Raw genomic sequence first — 14464 nt, 5'->3', positions numbered from 1 at the left:
GAGAATACTCATAGGCTCCCTCAAGTTTTTTTTGTTTTATTTTGTTTTTTTCCTCTCTCTCTCTCTTTTGGAAACCAGAGGTGTTCTGCTACTGAAGTTACACTCAGAGTTCAGTGATCCCCCTCTTTTTGGTACTGGGGATTGAATCCAGGGTACTTTTCCCACTGAGCTACATCCCTGCCCCTTTTATTTTGTATTTTGAGACAGGTTCTCTAAGTTGCCCAGGCTGACCTCAACCTTCCAATCCTGCCTTGGCCTCCTTAGTGCTGGGATTATAAGTGCGCACTATGGTACCCAGCAGTTTTATATTTTATGAGTTTAATATCCCAGAGCACTCCCTTTTCCTTCTTTGATATCTCCTTCTCTGAATAACTATTGGATTTTATCATCCAAGAGTCATACCTGCTTAGAAAATATTTTGTTACATAGGTTGAGCATTCCTAATCAGAAAATCTGAAATCTAAAATGCTCCAAAATTCAAAATTCTGAGTGCTGACCTGATAAAAAGACTGATGATTCAATGTACACATACTTTGTTCCATGCGCAAAATTATTAAAAATATGACATAAAATACCTCCAGGCTATGTGTATAAGGTGTATATGAAACAAGAACGAATTTTGTGTATAGGCTTGAGTTCCATCCCCAAGATCTCTCATTATGTAAGCAGAAATATTCCAAAATCTGAAAAAATTTGAAATCCAGAAATACTTCGGGTTTTAAACAATTTAAATAAGGGATACTCAACCTATAATCTAATTACTTGTAATTAGTTTCACAACTACCGTGTAAGCTCCTAAATACCATGGGTGAGAACTGGGCATGGCGGTGCATACCCGAAATTCCTGGAGGCTGAGGCAGGAGGATCTCAAGCTCAAAGCCAGCCTCAGCAACTTAGTGAGATCTTGTCTCAAAATAAAAAAAAATTAAAGGGCTGGGGATGTGACTCAGTTGTTGAGTGTTCCTACATTCAATCCCTGGTACCAAATACATACATACGTACATACATACATACATACCACAGCGAGCTGGGCACAAATGTTCTCCTTTCCAGGCAGCCTCTATTGTAGTCCTCCGCTTGGTACTGATGTGTCTAGTATATCTCATTTCTTCCTCTGGTCAGATACTTGCCCCATTTCCCTTTCTGAACTTCAGAAACCATAGAATTTCAGAGCTGAAAAAGTTCCATTTTTATCTCTGTTTTTCAGTCAAGGAGAGGGAAGAGCCATGAGTGTCATCTTGCCCCAGATCCCAGTTAGTACGAGAGTCAATGACTAGGAAGAACTCTGAATCTCCATGCTGGGCCAGTGTTTTCTCTATCCTACCTGCTCTCTTCCCACCCCTCCTACAAAATCCTTATGCTCAGTGCAGTCCTCCACCCCAGGCTGACCAAGGTTCCCTCTGGGGTTGACCATTTTGCCTGGAGTCCCAGAAGCAACATCAAAGACCAGGACCTCTGCACAAAGGAAGATCTGGTGGAGAAGAGTATGTGAACATGTGGGTCTTGGGGCTCGTGGGTGGAAGGAGCAGCAGTGGGTTAAAGTTAACACCAAACAATGATGCAATCACAGAATCCAAATTGAGTGCAGGTCGCTTTAAGAAAGGAGTAGCTGTAATCTGAAGCCTGCTGGACGCTGGGTTGAAAGGCTGCTTGCTGGAGCCCCTCAGTGTGCAGGCTGAGAGTTTCCTGAGCTGGGAGTGGAGCTGCCGAGAAGCACAGGTAAAGCAGCTCCTGTCTGGTCTGTGGGTCTGGGTGTCAGGGGAGGTTGGGAGAGGTCCCCTGGAATTGGAGGACTGGAAGAAGCAGGAGTACCCCAGGGAGCAGAAAAGAGGGGTGCAAGGAGAAGGAGGTGGGGAGGCAGTATGCCCTGAAACTGGGGTACCAGACTGAGTGGATGAGAGAGGGCAGAGAGAGTAGGAGGGCAGAAGACCAGGAGCCAGTTATCCCCAGTCCTCCACAGCAGTTGAAGACACTGGAAGGACTTATGAATGGAGTGAGTGGGAGACAATGGAATGAGGGTGTGTGAAGGGGAAGCTCTGGGTCAGGTCGGAGCAGCACCCAAAAGGGAAGGAGGCTCTCAGGGCACTATCTCTGCCAGGGGCACTGGGGAAGGTGGCCCTCCTGCGGCCCAGCCTGGCTTCCACTCGCTCAGCTCTCTGCTGCTTCTTCAAAACTAACTGGTGCTGATTTCAAAGGCAGTTTTCCAATGCCACCAAGCAGCTGTTCTGCCGAGCCCTGCCTGAGGGCTGGAGTACAGCAGGGTCCTTCTCTTCTGTTCCCACCATTCTCTTAGGCCACATGATCTGTGAACAAAAACTGGGAGACACATGAGGTCATGGCCTTTTGCAAACAATGACCACTGTTTAGCTCAGCCAGTGCAAGGGTTTTGGGGCTTGGCTGCCCTAGCACATCCTTTACATTCCCTGGGGCAAGCCACAGGCGGGAGTGGCCTGAGCCAAAGAAAAGCTACAGGCTCCCGAAACCCCACCTCTGTTTGGCCCAGGCCTGTCTACCAGGCCTTCAGTCCCTAGGGGAGTAGAGTCGGGTGGGACCCCAGGGCTGGTCCTTCTGGGGTCATGGTAGGTGACACTGTGGGGCAACTTGACCTGACTCATTCAGGTTCTAAGATTTCAGGAGAAACATTGCCTGAGGGTTGGTAGTGTCACCATGGGTGGGCCAGAGCCGACCCCTAGAAATTTGTTCCCAGAGCCAGGGGAGAGGGAGGTGCCCTTCCTTGCACTATGGCCATGTGGCTTAAAGGCTGTGTGGTTCTGGGAGGAGGTGGAGGAGAAGGAGGAGGAGCAATGATGTTTGTCTCACACTGGGTTTAATCTGAAACACATGTATTGGCTTAAATTTATCCTCCCAGCTTGGAGTCCAGATCACAACATCCCAGTTCCTGTGCCTCTTGATTCGTGGAAGAAAGGAAGGCAGGCTGACCTTGGCCAGCAGGAACCATATTCACCTCCTTCCCAGCCCTCCCCCACCTGTGGGCCAGGAGTCTGACTCTAGTACTGCCCTTTGGCCAGGATGGCATCATTGTCTCTGTGCCCCTGGCCAGCCAATGTTTGTCTGCCCCAGCCCACACAATAGTCATCTTTTACAGGACTTTCCATGTGTTCTGAGGGGCACCCTTTGCAGACCCTTAATTTCTGCCCTCTCAGTCCCCTTGTAGGTGGCTTTAATCTCTCCACTTCCTTTATCCCTATGACTTGAGGTGAAGGATTCAAAGACATGCCTCTTATACTGCCTATCCCTGCATCTAGCTCTGGGGCTGGCTTTGGACCTCTGTGCCTTCCCGAAAGATTCCCTCACTTCATCTTCCATCCTCAGTCTATGCATTTGGTGACAAAGATCAGTCACTGATCTGGGACTTGTAGTCCCTCTAAATGGACTCAAGAAGGTCCTACTTTCAAGTGCATCTGAATTACTTCCTTAAATACTCTGCCAGGATGATCTGTCTCCTCCCTTTTCTCTCAATTCCCTACTGCTGCAAGAGGAACCCGAGCAGACAGCTTTTCCTCTAGTCTTGCCTCCCATGCATCTCACTGAATTTTCAGTCTCCTGACAGCCCTGGGCGGGTTGGCTGGGTGGAGACCAATCGCAAGCTGGATGGATGGCGTTGAAGTCTCTATCTTGTGCCACTGAAAGTTTTTCCTATAGTCTCAATGGATGGTTCCTCCTGGAGCGGCAGGGCAGCCAAGTGGAAGAGCAGCTGGCTGAGAACACAGGGCTCCCTGGAAGTCTCACTCAGATCAGTCTGAAAGGAGGACTTAGAAAGCCTGGGTTGGTTCCTGCCAGCAGTCCTGCCTTAAGCTGAGCAAACTCAGAGATTGTTTCTTTTGTTGCCTCTCATGTACTACAGTATTGTCCAGTGGATTATCAGATTTAATTTTAAGGACTTTAGCCAACAATCACACACTGCACTCTAACTTTTCTGATCCAATTTGCTTTGGGAAGACAGAAAAGTTGGTGGTGTGTGTGTGTAAAAGGATGAAGATAAGAGTCCAGGAGACCCTCGGGCTTTGTGTGTATGTTGCAGAATGGATGGAGGGAGAACACGGAGCATCCAGGGGTCCTGGTTACTGAGGCTCTGTCTGACTTTGTAGCTAGAAGGCCTCTTGGAGTTGGGTGTGGTGCCACACGCCTGTAATTCTGGCAACTAGGGAGATTGAGGCAGGAGGATTGCAAGTTCGAGCCCAGCCTCAGCAATTTAGCAGGACCCTTTCTCAAAATAAAAAATAAAAAGGACCAGGGCTATAGCTCAGTGATAAAGCATCCCCCCTTGGGGGTTCAATCCCCAATGCCAATGAATAGTAAATAAATAAGTAAAATGTCTCTTAAAGATTGTATCTGCAACCCTCCCCTCAGCTGCCTTCATCCCCTCCCATCCCTAGATCCTGACTCCAGGGGACTGCAAAGATGAGGTGAATACAGGAGGATTGAGAGCCCTAGACCCAGATTTGAATTTTCCCTTGTGGTCCAGGTGCCAGACCAGAGGCTGGGCAGAAGGGCTATTGCTGGGGGAGGTGAAAAAAATGTGGGTGATCTTACCAAGAAGTTGGATGCTTTAACCTAAAGGAAAGAAGGAGTTTAAGAGCTAATCTTGAGCTGGAATGGGGAGGAGGACATGGGTTTACAGGGGAGCCATGAAACCACAGGATTCTGGTTGAAGTTCAGCTGTGGGTGCCTACCCACTAAGTGCTGCTACGACATTGTCTAATTTTTAATTTTCATAACAATAGGTGAGTACTTTATTTATTATGATACCAAGGATTGAAGTCAGGGCCTTGCTAGGCAAGTGTTATACTACTGAGCCACATCCTCAGCCCTTTTATTTTATATTTTTGAGACAGGGTCTTATTAAACTGCCCAGGCTACCCGAATTTACAGTCCTCCTGTCTCAGCCTCCTAAGTAGCTGGGATTACAAGTGTGTGCCACTGTGCCCAACTTATTTACATTTTACAAGGAAAAAATTATCTTTTTAGAAGCAATTAAGTTCCAGAATCAAGATTTGAACCTAGACCCTGCCTGCTAACCATGAGGGGAACAGCTCTTGAAATGGAGAGGAGAAGGGAATGAGCACTCTTAGGAGGCCACAGGTTTCAGGTCAGAGGAATTCAAGAAGAGTTTGAGAACTTGTGAGGGCTGGACCAGATGCTTCCATTCTTGGTATTTGGTGATTCTACAGAGACCTGGGTTCTGCCCCCATTGCTTTGGGAAAAAGGGTTCAAATTCTATCAAATGAGCTGGCTGGGTTCCTCCAGGGAAAAGCCTGAGTTTGCATTTGGACTAGATCATACTCCATGCAGAGGAGCCCACTGCTGGGTCTTAGTTGCTCTGGAGCTTTAGGTTTAAGGTGGGTCCCCTAACAGAGAGCATGGGATGAGAACACAGCTCCTGGTGGACTGTGGATGGAGAGATAGGTACAGAATCGGGAGGGAGTGGTCCTCAGGCTGAGGGTCCACTTCCAGTCTGGGAAGGTATTTACCCTGCTCATCCTCTGTCCACGGTGGTGTGACGGGGCAGGGGAGTGGCCTGTTCCTCTTGTATCTCTTGCAGGTCCAGGATGCAGGTTCTCGTGCTACTGCTCTGGATGGGAGCCCTACTTGGGCACATCAGCTGCCAGAATGTCGCTGGCAGTTCGGAGGTCAGTGGGAATGGGAGGGCAGGTGGAGGCATCAGTCATCCCAGCCCCTCCTTGACAGGCAGCATGGGAGACAGGACAGAGAACTGGCACTTGGGTTCCAAGCCAGGCTCTGGCCTTTATTCCTCAAGAGCATTGGTTTCTCCAGCAACAAAACAGAGAGCAAATGCCTTACCTCATCTTTCAGGGGATAGAGTGGGGACAAAAACCCAGGGTGCCCTTAACTAATGACCCTTCCTCATTTACTTGTACTACTTGTGGGGCTCACTGAGTGGGTGGTGTTCTCGAGTGTTTGCTCTGATGCTGACCAGGACACAGCAAAGGATGAATGAATGCGGATGGACCTCTCTCCTGGCCAGAGAGCACAGTAGGATTGCAGAGGCAGATACAGACACTTGGAGGAAAGCCTCTGCTGTATGACTGTGTGTTAGGGTGGCCATGCCACACAAGGAACAAGGCAGCTAGGAACTATCAGCTGGAGCCCTGGACTTTGTCATGGATTCTGAGTTTGAATTCTGGCTTGGTGATTTAGACAAGTCACTCTTACCTCAGTCTCTGTTTCCCTACATGGCCATTGTGGCCTTTCATTTATTTCTTACCTACTGAACACTTACTCTGAAGTTGCTGGGGATGGGTAGGAACATAAAAGCAATTCTTGCTTTCAAGGAACTCAATTTTTTTGAGATATTAGTTTTTTGGGGTATCGGATAAATATATTAACAAGTATGAATTGAAATAAGTTAGAAGAAACTAGCAGACCTAGTTCTAGGTGTAGCTCAGTGACAGAGCACTTGCCTACCATGTGTGAGGCCCTGGGTTCCATCCCCAGCAGTACCAAAAGAAGGGGGGAAAAAGAAGAAGAAAAAAGAACTATCAAAGAGCTTGGTGTAATGGTAGGTAGCTAATAAGTGAGTGGTAGCAGGTGCTACAAAAAGATCAGAAAACCAAAAGTGCCCTTCAGATAGGGGTGGTCAGGGGAAATCTGTGATGGAGGAAAAGACATCTGATCATGAAAGACCTGCAGAGACTTGGGAGCAGTCAGCAAGGGTGAGCAGACGAGAGCCTGGTGTGGCCTGAGTGTAGGGTTCCTTGGGGAGTGGGGAGGGTAGTTCCTTACCTATTTTGGAGGTGGGGAATCAAATCCAGGGCTTTGCACATGCTAGGCAAGCCCTCTCCCACCAAGTTACAGCCCCAGCCCTTTTTATTTTTTTATTCTCAGACAGGGTCTCATTAAGTTTTCCAGGATGGCTTCAAATTTATAATCCTCCTGGCTTAACCTCCGAGTGGTTGGGGTTAGAGCTGTGTGCCACCATGCCCTAGTGCCATTTTTTTAAAAGAGTGTGTCAGGCTTGCAACTCACAGGTCACAAGTGTTTAAACCTGGCCAGTCAGTTTCTCTTCTGGGCAGATTCTCCCCAGCAGACAGCACATGCTTAACCAGGGAGCAAACTCATTCCAATCTTTCTTTCTTTGTTTTTATTATTTATTTTTTAATTTGTTCTAATTAGTTGTTTATTCCAATCTTAAGACTAAGCATACCAAAACTAGGAAGGACAGGCCCCAGGGGCCAGAACAAAAACCCCACCCAAAACCACAGGAGACATCATTCGCTGTGCATCTCCACTGGTCCTTGTCCTCTAATCCAGGACTTCCTGTCACCCACCAGGGTTCCTTGGATCCTGACAGCACAGGGGCACCAGTGGAGGAGGAGGACCCCTTCTTCAAAGTGCCTGTGAACAAGCTGGCAGCAGCTGTCTCCAACTTTGGCTATGACCTGTATCGCCTGAGATCCAGCGCGAGTCCCACTGCCAACGTGCTGCTCTCCCCGCTCAGCGTGGCCACCGCTCTCTCTGCCCTTTCACTGGGTGAGTATGCAGCTGCAGAAGGCCCCAGGTGGCCTGGGGGGAGTCCCCCACTGTGTCTCTGTGTGTGTGTGTGGCTCCAGGATGGGTGAAGGGGTACTGGGAAGGTGACCCCGTCTTGAGCTTGAGGGCTGCACGCCCCCAATTCCCACCACTTATGGACACGGCGACTTTAACACTCATTCATCCCTTCCTTAAACAAGCTGGATGAATATGGAAAAATGTTCAACATCTCTAGTAATAAGAGAAATGCAAATCAAAACCACCCTAAGATTCCATCTCACCCCAATTAGAATGGCGATTATCAAGAATACAAGCAACAACAGGTGTTGGCGAGGATGTGAGGAGAAAGGTACACTCATACATTGCTGGTGGGACTGCAAATTAGTGCAGCCACTCTGGAAAGCAGTGTGGAGACTCCTTAGAAAACTTGGAATGGAACCACCATTTGACCCAGCTATCCCACTCCTTGGCCTATACCCAAAGGACTTAAAATCAGCATATTACAGAGATACAGCCACATCAATGTTCATAGCTGCTCAGTTCACCATAGCCAGATTGTGGAACCAACCTAGATGCCCTTCAATTGATGAATGGATAAAGAAACTGTGGTGTATATATACAATGGAATATTACTCAGCCATACAGAATGATAAAATTATGGCATTTGCAGGCAAATGGATGAAATTGGAAAATATCATGCTAAGTGAGATAAGCCAATCTCAAAAAAACAAAGGACGAATGATATCACTAATAAGTGGATGATGACACATAATGGGAGGTGGGAGGGGTTAGTGTTAGGGTTAGAGTTAGGGTTAGGGAGGGGGGCAAGAATGGAGGAAGGAAGGACTATATAGAGGGAAAAGAGGGGTGGGAGGGGTGGGTGGGAAGGGAAAAAAATAACTAAATGAATCAAACAGCATTACTCTATGTAAATTTATGATTATACAAATGGTATGACTTTACGCCATGTACAAACAGAGAAACAACATGTATCCCATTTGTTTACAATAAAAAAAAAAAAAAACAAGCTGGATGAAGTGTCAGCCATTCGCTCAGTTTCTGGGGATCTGACTGGTTCACCCTCAGTGGGGTCACGGCTGAGTTCATAGGGGGTAATGATAAATAGGTTACCACAAAATAATTTCAACCATTATAAAAAAAAAAAAGTGTTTGGTTTGGTGATGGGAGAAGTATGGGGACTTTGCCTCACCCCCACCTTTACCTCTCTCTAGGCTGGTGCCCCTAAGAAAATCTCTAAGCATGCAGTCACTTTTGCCTCCATTGCCCTCAAATTCCTTGCCTGCTTAGAGTGTCTGCAGTATTGGCCTATTTAGGCTCTCAGTATGCAAAAAAGAATAGAGGTATAGTCTCCCTGTCCTGGCAAATGCCTGATTAAGCTGGAAGGCAGTTATCAAGGCTCTTGTCCTTGTCTCTCTGGCAGGAGCGGAGCAGCGAACTGAATCCACCATTCACCGGGCTCTTTACTATGACTTGATCAGCAACCCTGACATCCACAGCACCTACAAGGAACTCCTTGCCACCGTCACCGCCCCCCAGAAGAACCTCAAGAGTGCTTCCCGGATTGTCTTTGAGAAGAGTCAGTTGCCTTTCCAGCCTGAGAGCATAGGGCTCTGTGCTCTACACCAGGGATTTCTTTTAAACAGCAGACCAAGTGTGCTCAGGCCAGGCCTGGCACTGGTGGGCAGGAAGGGTTCTATGAGCCCAGAGAGGATCAGAAAGAGGAAGTAGAGACAGTGGGAGGGTCTGGAGAAGGCAGTAACAGGTGAAAGAACAGCAGTAGGTGAAAATTGCTGGTACCTGTCCAGTTCCTGGGGAAGCTGGCAGAGGTCCTGTTGAATCATGGGAAGATGCCGAGCAGGAAGCAGAGCCCGCTGAGTGGGAAACCAGAACCTAAGCCTAGCATGCTCTCAGAGAGAGGGTGCTGGCTCAGCTCTTATACACTAACCTCTGCTCCACCTCTTTTCAGAGCTGCGGATAAAATCCAGCTTTGTAGCACCCCTGGAAAAGTCCTACGGGACCAGGCCCAGAATCTTGACTGGCAACCCTCGTGTGGACCTTCAGGAGATTAACAACTGGGTGCAGGCCCAGATGAAAGGGAAGATTGCCAGGTCCACAAGGGAAGTGCCCAGTGAAATCAGCATTCTCCTTCTCGGCGTGGCTTACTTCAAGGGTGAGGGTTTCTCCATTTCTCTTAGTCCAAGGGTGGATGGCAGGGGTTGTAGGGGGCTGAGAAAGAGGTGAAGTCAAAGACCTTGCCCAACACAAACCCACGGACAATGCTAGAGGAGGATGTGATAACTGTATATGCCTGTAGCATATCTACTTGTCATCTCCCAAGTATTTGGTGTCTACAAAGTGTATAAGCCTGATTGGTGCTGGGCACTGGGTTAGATTTTTGGCTTTTGAGTCAGATCAGGTTTAAATCCTGGCCCTGCCTTTATAAGCAGCATGACCCTGTACAAGTTTCAGAACCTTTCTGGGTCTATTTCTCATCTTTAAAGTGAAGGTCACACACTGACTTCACAGACACTTTGTATGTCTTCTCAGCAACCCTAGTACTATAACTAGAACACAACAGGTGCTCAGTAAACTATTGTTAGTTATCTACCAAAAATTTTCTAGGCAATGGTGATGTACCCAGAGACTGTCCTATAGGACTCGTTCTGAGGCTAGTGCTATTCAGATAAGGCCTTGCAGGGAGTGGTTTGGGCAGTCTCCCCCATAAAATGCTTTGTGACCATTTATCAGGTAGCAGTAAGAAGTGAACCCCTAAATTCCTAGAGAAAAGTTTGATGGCTTCCTATTTCAAGCCTTGATTTCTAGGGAGTGAAAGAGTAGTAGTCACAGACCCAATATATTCAAAGCCACATTAAACCAAAGGAGCTTGGTAACCCAGATGTCCAATCAACAAAAACACCTTATTTGCATCTGAGTTTTCTGGACCTATTTACTTGCAGAGGGTCCTGGAAATACTGGGGTCCAAACAATACATGCCAGCATGGAGCAGCTATTCCCCCAGGTATCAGTACAGAACCAGAGGACTTAAGATTTAACTAGGCAATTTTCAACAATGGGCTTTGGAGATACAGTGTGATCACATGGCCTGTCTGGTAACTGGGGCTCAAGATACTCTGTTCATTTCATTTCAGGGCAGTGGGTAACAAAGTTTGACACCAGAAAGACTTCCCTGCAGGATTTCCACTTGGATGAGGAAAGGACCGTGAGAGTCCCCATGATGTCAGATTCCAAGGCCATTTTACGCTACGGCTTGGATTCTGATCTCAACTGCAAGGTCTGTAGGGGTGAGGTCAGTGGAGGGTGGTGGGAGAGGTCTCAGAGAGGCAGAATGGTGTAAATAGAATCTTTTAAGATTCTACAGCTACCTGAATTTGGCAAGCTGCATGACTTTGAGCAAGTGAATAACATTTCTGAAGTCAGGTGTAGTGGCACATGCCTGTATCCCAACAACTCAGAAGGCTGAGATAGGAGGATCACAACTTGGAGGCCAGTCTCAGCAACTTAGTGAGACCCTGTCTGAAAATAAAAAAATAAAAAGGACTGGGGTTGGGGTTCAGTGGTAAAGTACCCCTGGGCTAAATCCCTAATAACAACAACAACAAAAGACAAAACACATCTCTAAACCTTTCTTCTCAAAACCAAATGAGAGGTAGTCGTCAAAACTAATCCTTTTAGGATTTGTTATAAGGATTAAGGTAATGAAAAATGGATCCTCAAGGTTTGTCACTCAAATATTGATGTCTTTTCCTTTTTGGGGGGTACTGGGCACTGAACTCCCTGGGACTCTCTACCAGCTATGTTGATATCTTTTCTTGAGAACTTTTGAGTTTAGAATTAAGAACCAAACTTTGAAACACTGCCAGAAACTCCACATTGCTGGCTTTCTAAGGCTTTCATGTGTACTTAACTTCTTGTAATTCTGTCAGTTCTTTTTATTTATTTTTTATTTAAAACAATTTTTTTAAAACAATTTTTTTTAGTTGTATGTAGATGGGTATAATACCTTTCTTTTATTTATTTATTTTTATATGGTTCTGAGGATTGAACCCAGTGCCTCACATGTGCTAGGTATGTGCTCCACCACTGAGCTACAACCCCAGCCCTCTGTCAGTAGTTCTTTTTTTAAAAAATTTTTAGGAGTCAATGGATCTTTTATTTTTATTTATATATATATGCGGTGCTGAGTATCGAACTCAGGGCCTCACACATGCCAGGCAAGCTCTCTACCACTAAGCCACAACTCCAGGCTCCTGTCAGTAGTTCTTTTTTTTTTTTTTTTTTTTTTTCTCACACATTTTTTTTTTTTTTATTGTAAACAAATGGGATACATGTTGTTTCTCTGTTTGTACATGGCGTAAAGGCCTACCATTTGTGTAATCATAAATTTACATAGGATAATGTTGTTTGATTCATTCTGTTATTTTTTCCCCTTCCCCCACCCCTCCCACCCCTCTTTTCCCTCTTACAGTCCTTCCTTCCTCCATTCTTGCCCCCCTCCCTAACCCTAACTCTAACCCTAACACTAACCCCTCCCACCCCCCATTACTGTCAGTAGTTCTTAATACTTTTTGGGCTATGGATCTCTTTGGGACAAAAGTACCTGAGACATTAGAGGATAAATGCCGTTTTGGAGGGTTCTTGGGACCCTGATACCATTTTTTTCTGTGGGCCTTAGGTTAACAACCTCTGGTCAAAAACTCTATTGTACTGCTGCTTCTGTATCACTGTGTCCATGACTCCTATTTCTAGTCTAATTCTCTGCACATAGCACATGATCAATCAACAGATAAATATTGGCAGGTGGATTTTGGGAAAAAACAGAGACCTGAAATTCAATTCTGGCTCTTTAGAACTATGCCAGAAAATTCTTTCAGAAAACTTAAGTTGGTATTAGGCTGAGAAGATAACAGTCTAACAGTCTTTTTTTTTTTTTTTTTTTTGGTGGTACTGGGGATAGACCCCAGGGTTACTTTACCACTAAGCTATATCCCCAGCCCTTTTATTTTTTATTTTGAGAAAAGTCTTGCTAAATTACCCAGGCTGGCCTTGAACTTGAGGTTCTCCTTCCTTACTCAGCCTCCTGAGTTAATGGGATAACAGGTGTGTTCTGCTGGTCTTTCCTTTTTCTCTTTGCAGTACTGGGGATCAAACCCAGGGCCTCATGCACACACTAGGAAAGCACTCTAGCACTGAGCCACATCCCCAGCCTCAAAACCTACTTTCTGAAGGAATATTCAGAGATGACTTGCTGTCAGAAAACAATAACCTAGGTGACAGCTGTTATATACATCAGGGTCTGGGGACACATAAGGCTTGAGCCCCACCAGGAGAAAGAGGAAGACAGCTCTTGGTGTATGTCCATTCTTAAGCTCCTAGGCTGTAAAGGGCTAAGCCTTATGCTTCCTCTCGGTTGTTTCAGATTGCCCAGCTGCCCTTGTCTGGAAGCATGAGTATCATCTTCTTCTTGCCCCTAAAAGCGACCCAGAACTTGACCATGATAGAAGAGAGCCTCACTTCTGAGTTCATTCATGACATAGACCGAGAACTGAAGACTATCCAAGCAGTCCTGAGCATCCCCAAGCTGAAGCTGAGTTATGAAGGCGAAGTTACCAAGTCCATACAGGAGATGAGTATGTTTACCACGCCCCTTCCCTCTAGGTTGGGGAGGGGGTGTGCAGTCTACTTGCCGCCTTGCTAAGCAGAACTCCAGGGCTCTGTGACCTTTTTGGAAGGCCCTGACCATGTCCTCCATTTTACTAGTGCTGGAGGGGAAGACTGAACTGCCTTCCTCAGCCCCCTCACCGGTCCTGTAACAGAAGCTCAGAACACTGCCCCTCCAGACAGGTCTGTTTGACCTGGTTTCTAATCTGTCATGTGCTGTGTGCTCAGAGGTGGAGCACTTACCCCTCAGCCAGCTCAGAGGTCTACATGATTCACAGAAGATCAAAAGCAAGGCTCCACTTCAGTTTGCTTGCCTTTTTGAGAATCAGGATATAGGATTCAGGATTTATTCTCTGGGGTGTTGGATACGGTGTGGTTTTAATGGGAATCTCTATTTCTGCAGAGCTGCAATCCTTGTTTGAGTCACCAGACTTCAGCAAGATCACAGGCAAACCTATCAAACTAACTCAAGTGGAACACAAGGCTGGTTTTGAGTGGAATGAGGATGGGGCAGGAACCACCCCCAGTCCGGACCTCCAGCCTGCCCACCTCACCTTCCCCCTGGAATATCACCTTAACCAACCTTTCATCTTTGTACTGAGGGACACCGACACAGGAGCCCTTCTCTTCATAGGCAAAATTCTGGACCCCAGGGGCACTTAATGCTCCACTTCAACATTCTAGAACCCTAGCAGTAAACCCCAGAGGGATGGCAGATTATACATTACATGAAGGATGCCCCTAGTTTCAATGTATACTTTGCAATAAAAGAGTTTTCTCCTTAACTTTTTATTTCTCCTTAACTTTTGTTACTTTGTTCTTCCTATTTTGAGCTATGCTGCTTAATATGAAGACACATTTCCTACTTATAGCCTGGTTCTGTTTAAACTCTGCAGAAAACTACCATTTATAAGAATTTTTAGTTATCTGTGTTGTATAATGCAGGGACTGATTTTTCTGCTGTGGGAGTTTTTATGTATTAGGACTACTAATCCTTCAGGAAAGGAAGGCATTTCCCATACCCACAATCACTGAAGCATGTTGTCTAAGTTGTTTCCATTACTATAAAAATACCTGAAATAATTAGTAAGCAAAGAGTTCTGCCAAGTGTGGTGGTGCATGCCTGTAATCCTAGCTACTCAGGAGGTTGAGGCAGGAGTACTATAAGTTCAAGGACAGCCTGGACAACTAAGATCCAAAGTAGCACATGCTTTTTAATAAACCATACTATGATTTTTTGGGGGAGAGTACT

At 46.2% G+C, this 14464-nt stretch overlaps 1 protein-coding gene across 1 annotated transcript; it reads left to right on the top strand.

Moving 5' to 3' along the window:
- The first annotated feature begins 1601 nt into the window (after positions 1-1601).
- Serpinf1 (serpin family F member 1) lies at positions 1602-13997 on the top strand. The gene is made up of 8 exons (XM_047542647.1): positions 1602-1719; positions 5564-5651; positions 7314-7512; positions 8954-9109; positions 9500-9703; positions 10683-10825; positions 12971-13181; positions 13616-13997. Exons 2-8 carry the CDS (start codon positions 5571-5573, stop codon positions 13873-13875), a joined length of 1254 nt encoding a protein of 417 aa, XP_047398603.1. The 5' UTR covers positions 1602-1719; positions 5564-5570; the 3' UTR covers positions 13876-13997.
- The last annotated feature ends 467 nt before the right edge of the window (positions 13998-14464 follow it).

This window comes from Sciurus carolinensis, chromosome 3 (genome assembly GCF_902686445.1).
Source record: "Sciurus carolinensis chromosome 3, mSciCar1.2, whole genome shotgun sequence".
Classification (NCBI taxonomy): Eukaryota; Metazoa; Chordata; class Mammalia; order Rodentia; family Sciuridae; genus Sciurus; species Sciurus carolinensis.
This window is presented reverse-complemented; position numbering and strand designations above follow the sequence as displayed.

Bases quoted from the DNA above. Each gene is read 5' to 3' on its own strand.
- Serpinf1 (XM_047542647.1), top strand. From the start codon at position 5,571: ATGCAGGTTCTCGTGCTACTGCTCTGGATGGGAGCCCTACTTGGGCAC. The intron at 5,652-7,313 runs GTCAGTGGGAAT...GTCACCCACCAG, and splicing joins ATGTCGCTGGCAGTTCGGAG to GGTTCCTTGGATCCTGACAG. The intron at 9,110-9,499 runs GTCAGTTGCCTT...ACCTCTTTTCAG, and splicing joins CCGGATTGTCTTTGAGAAGA to AGCTGCGGATAAAATCCAGC.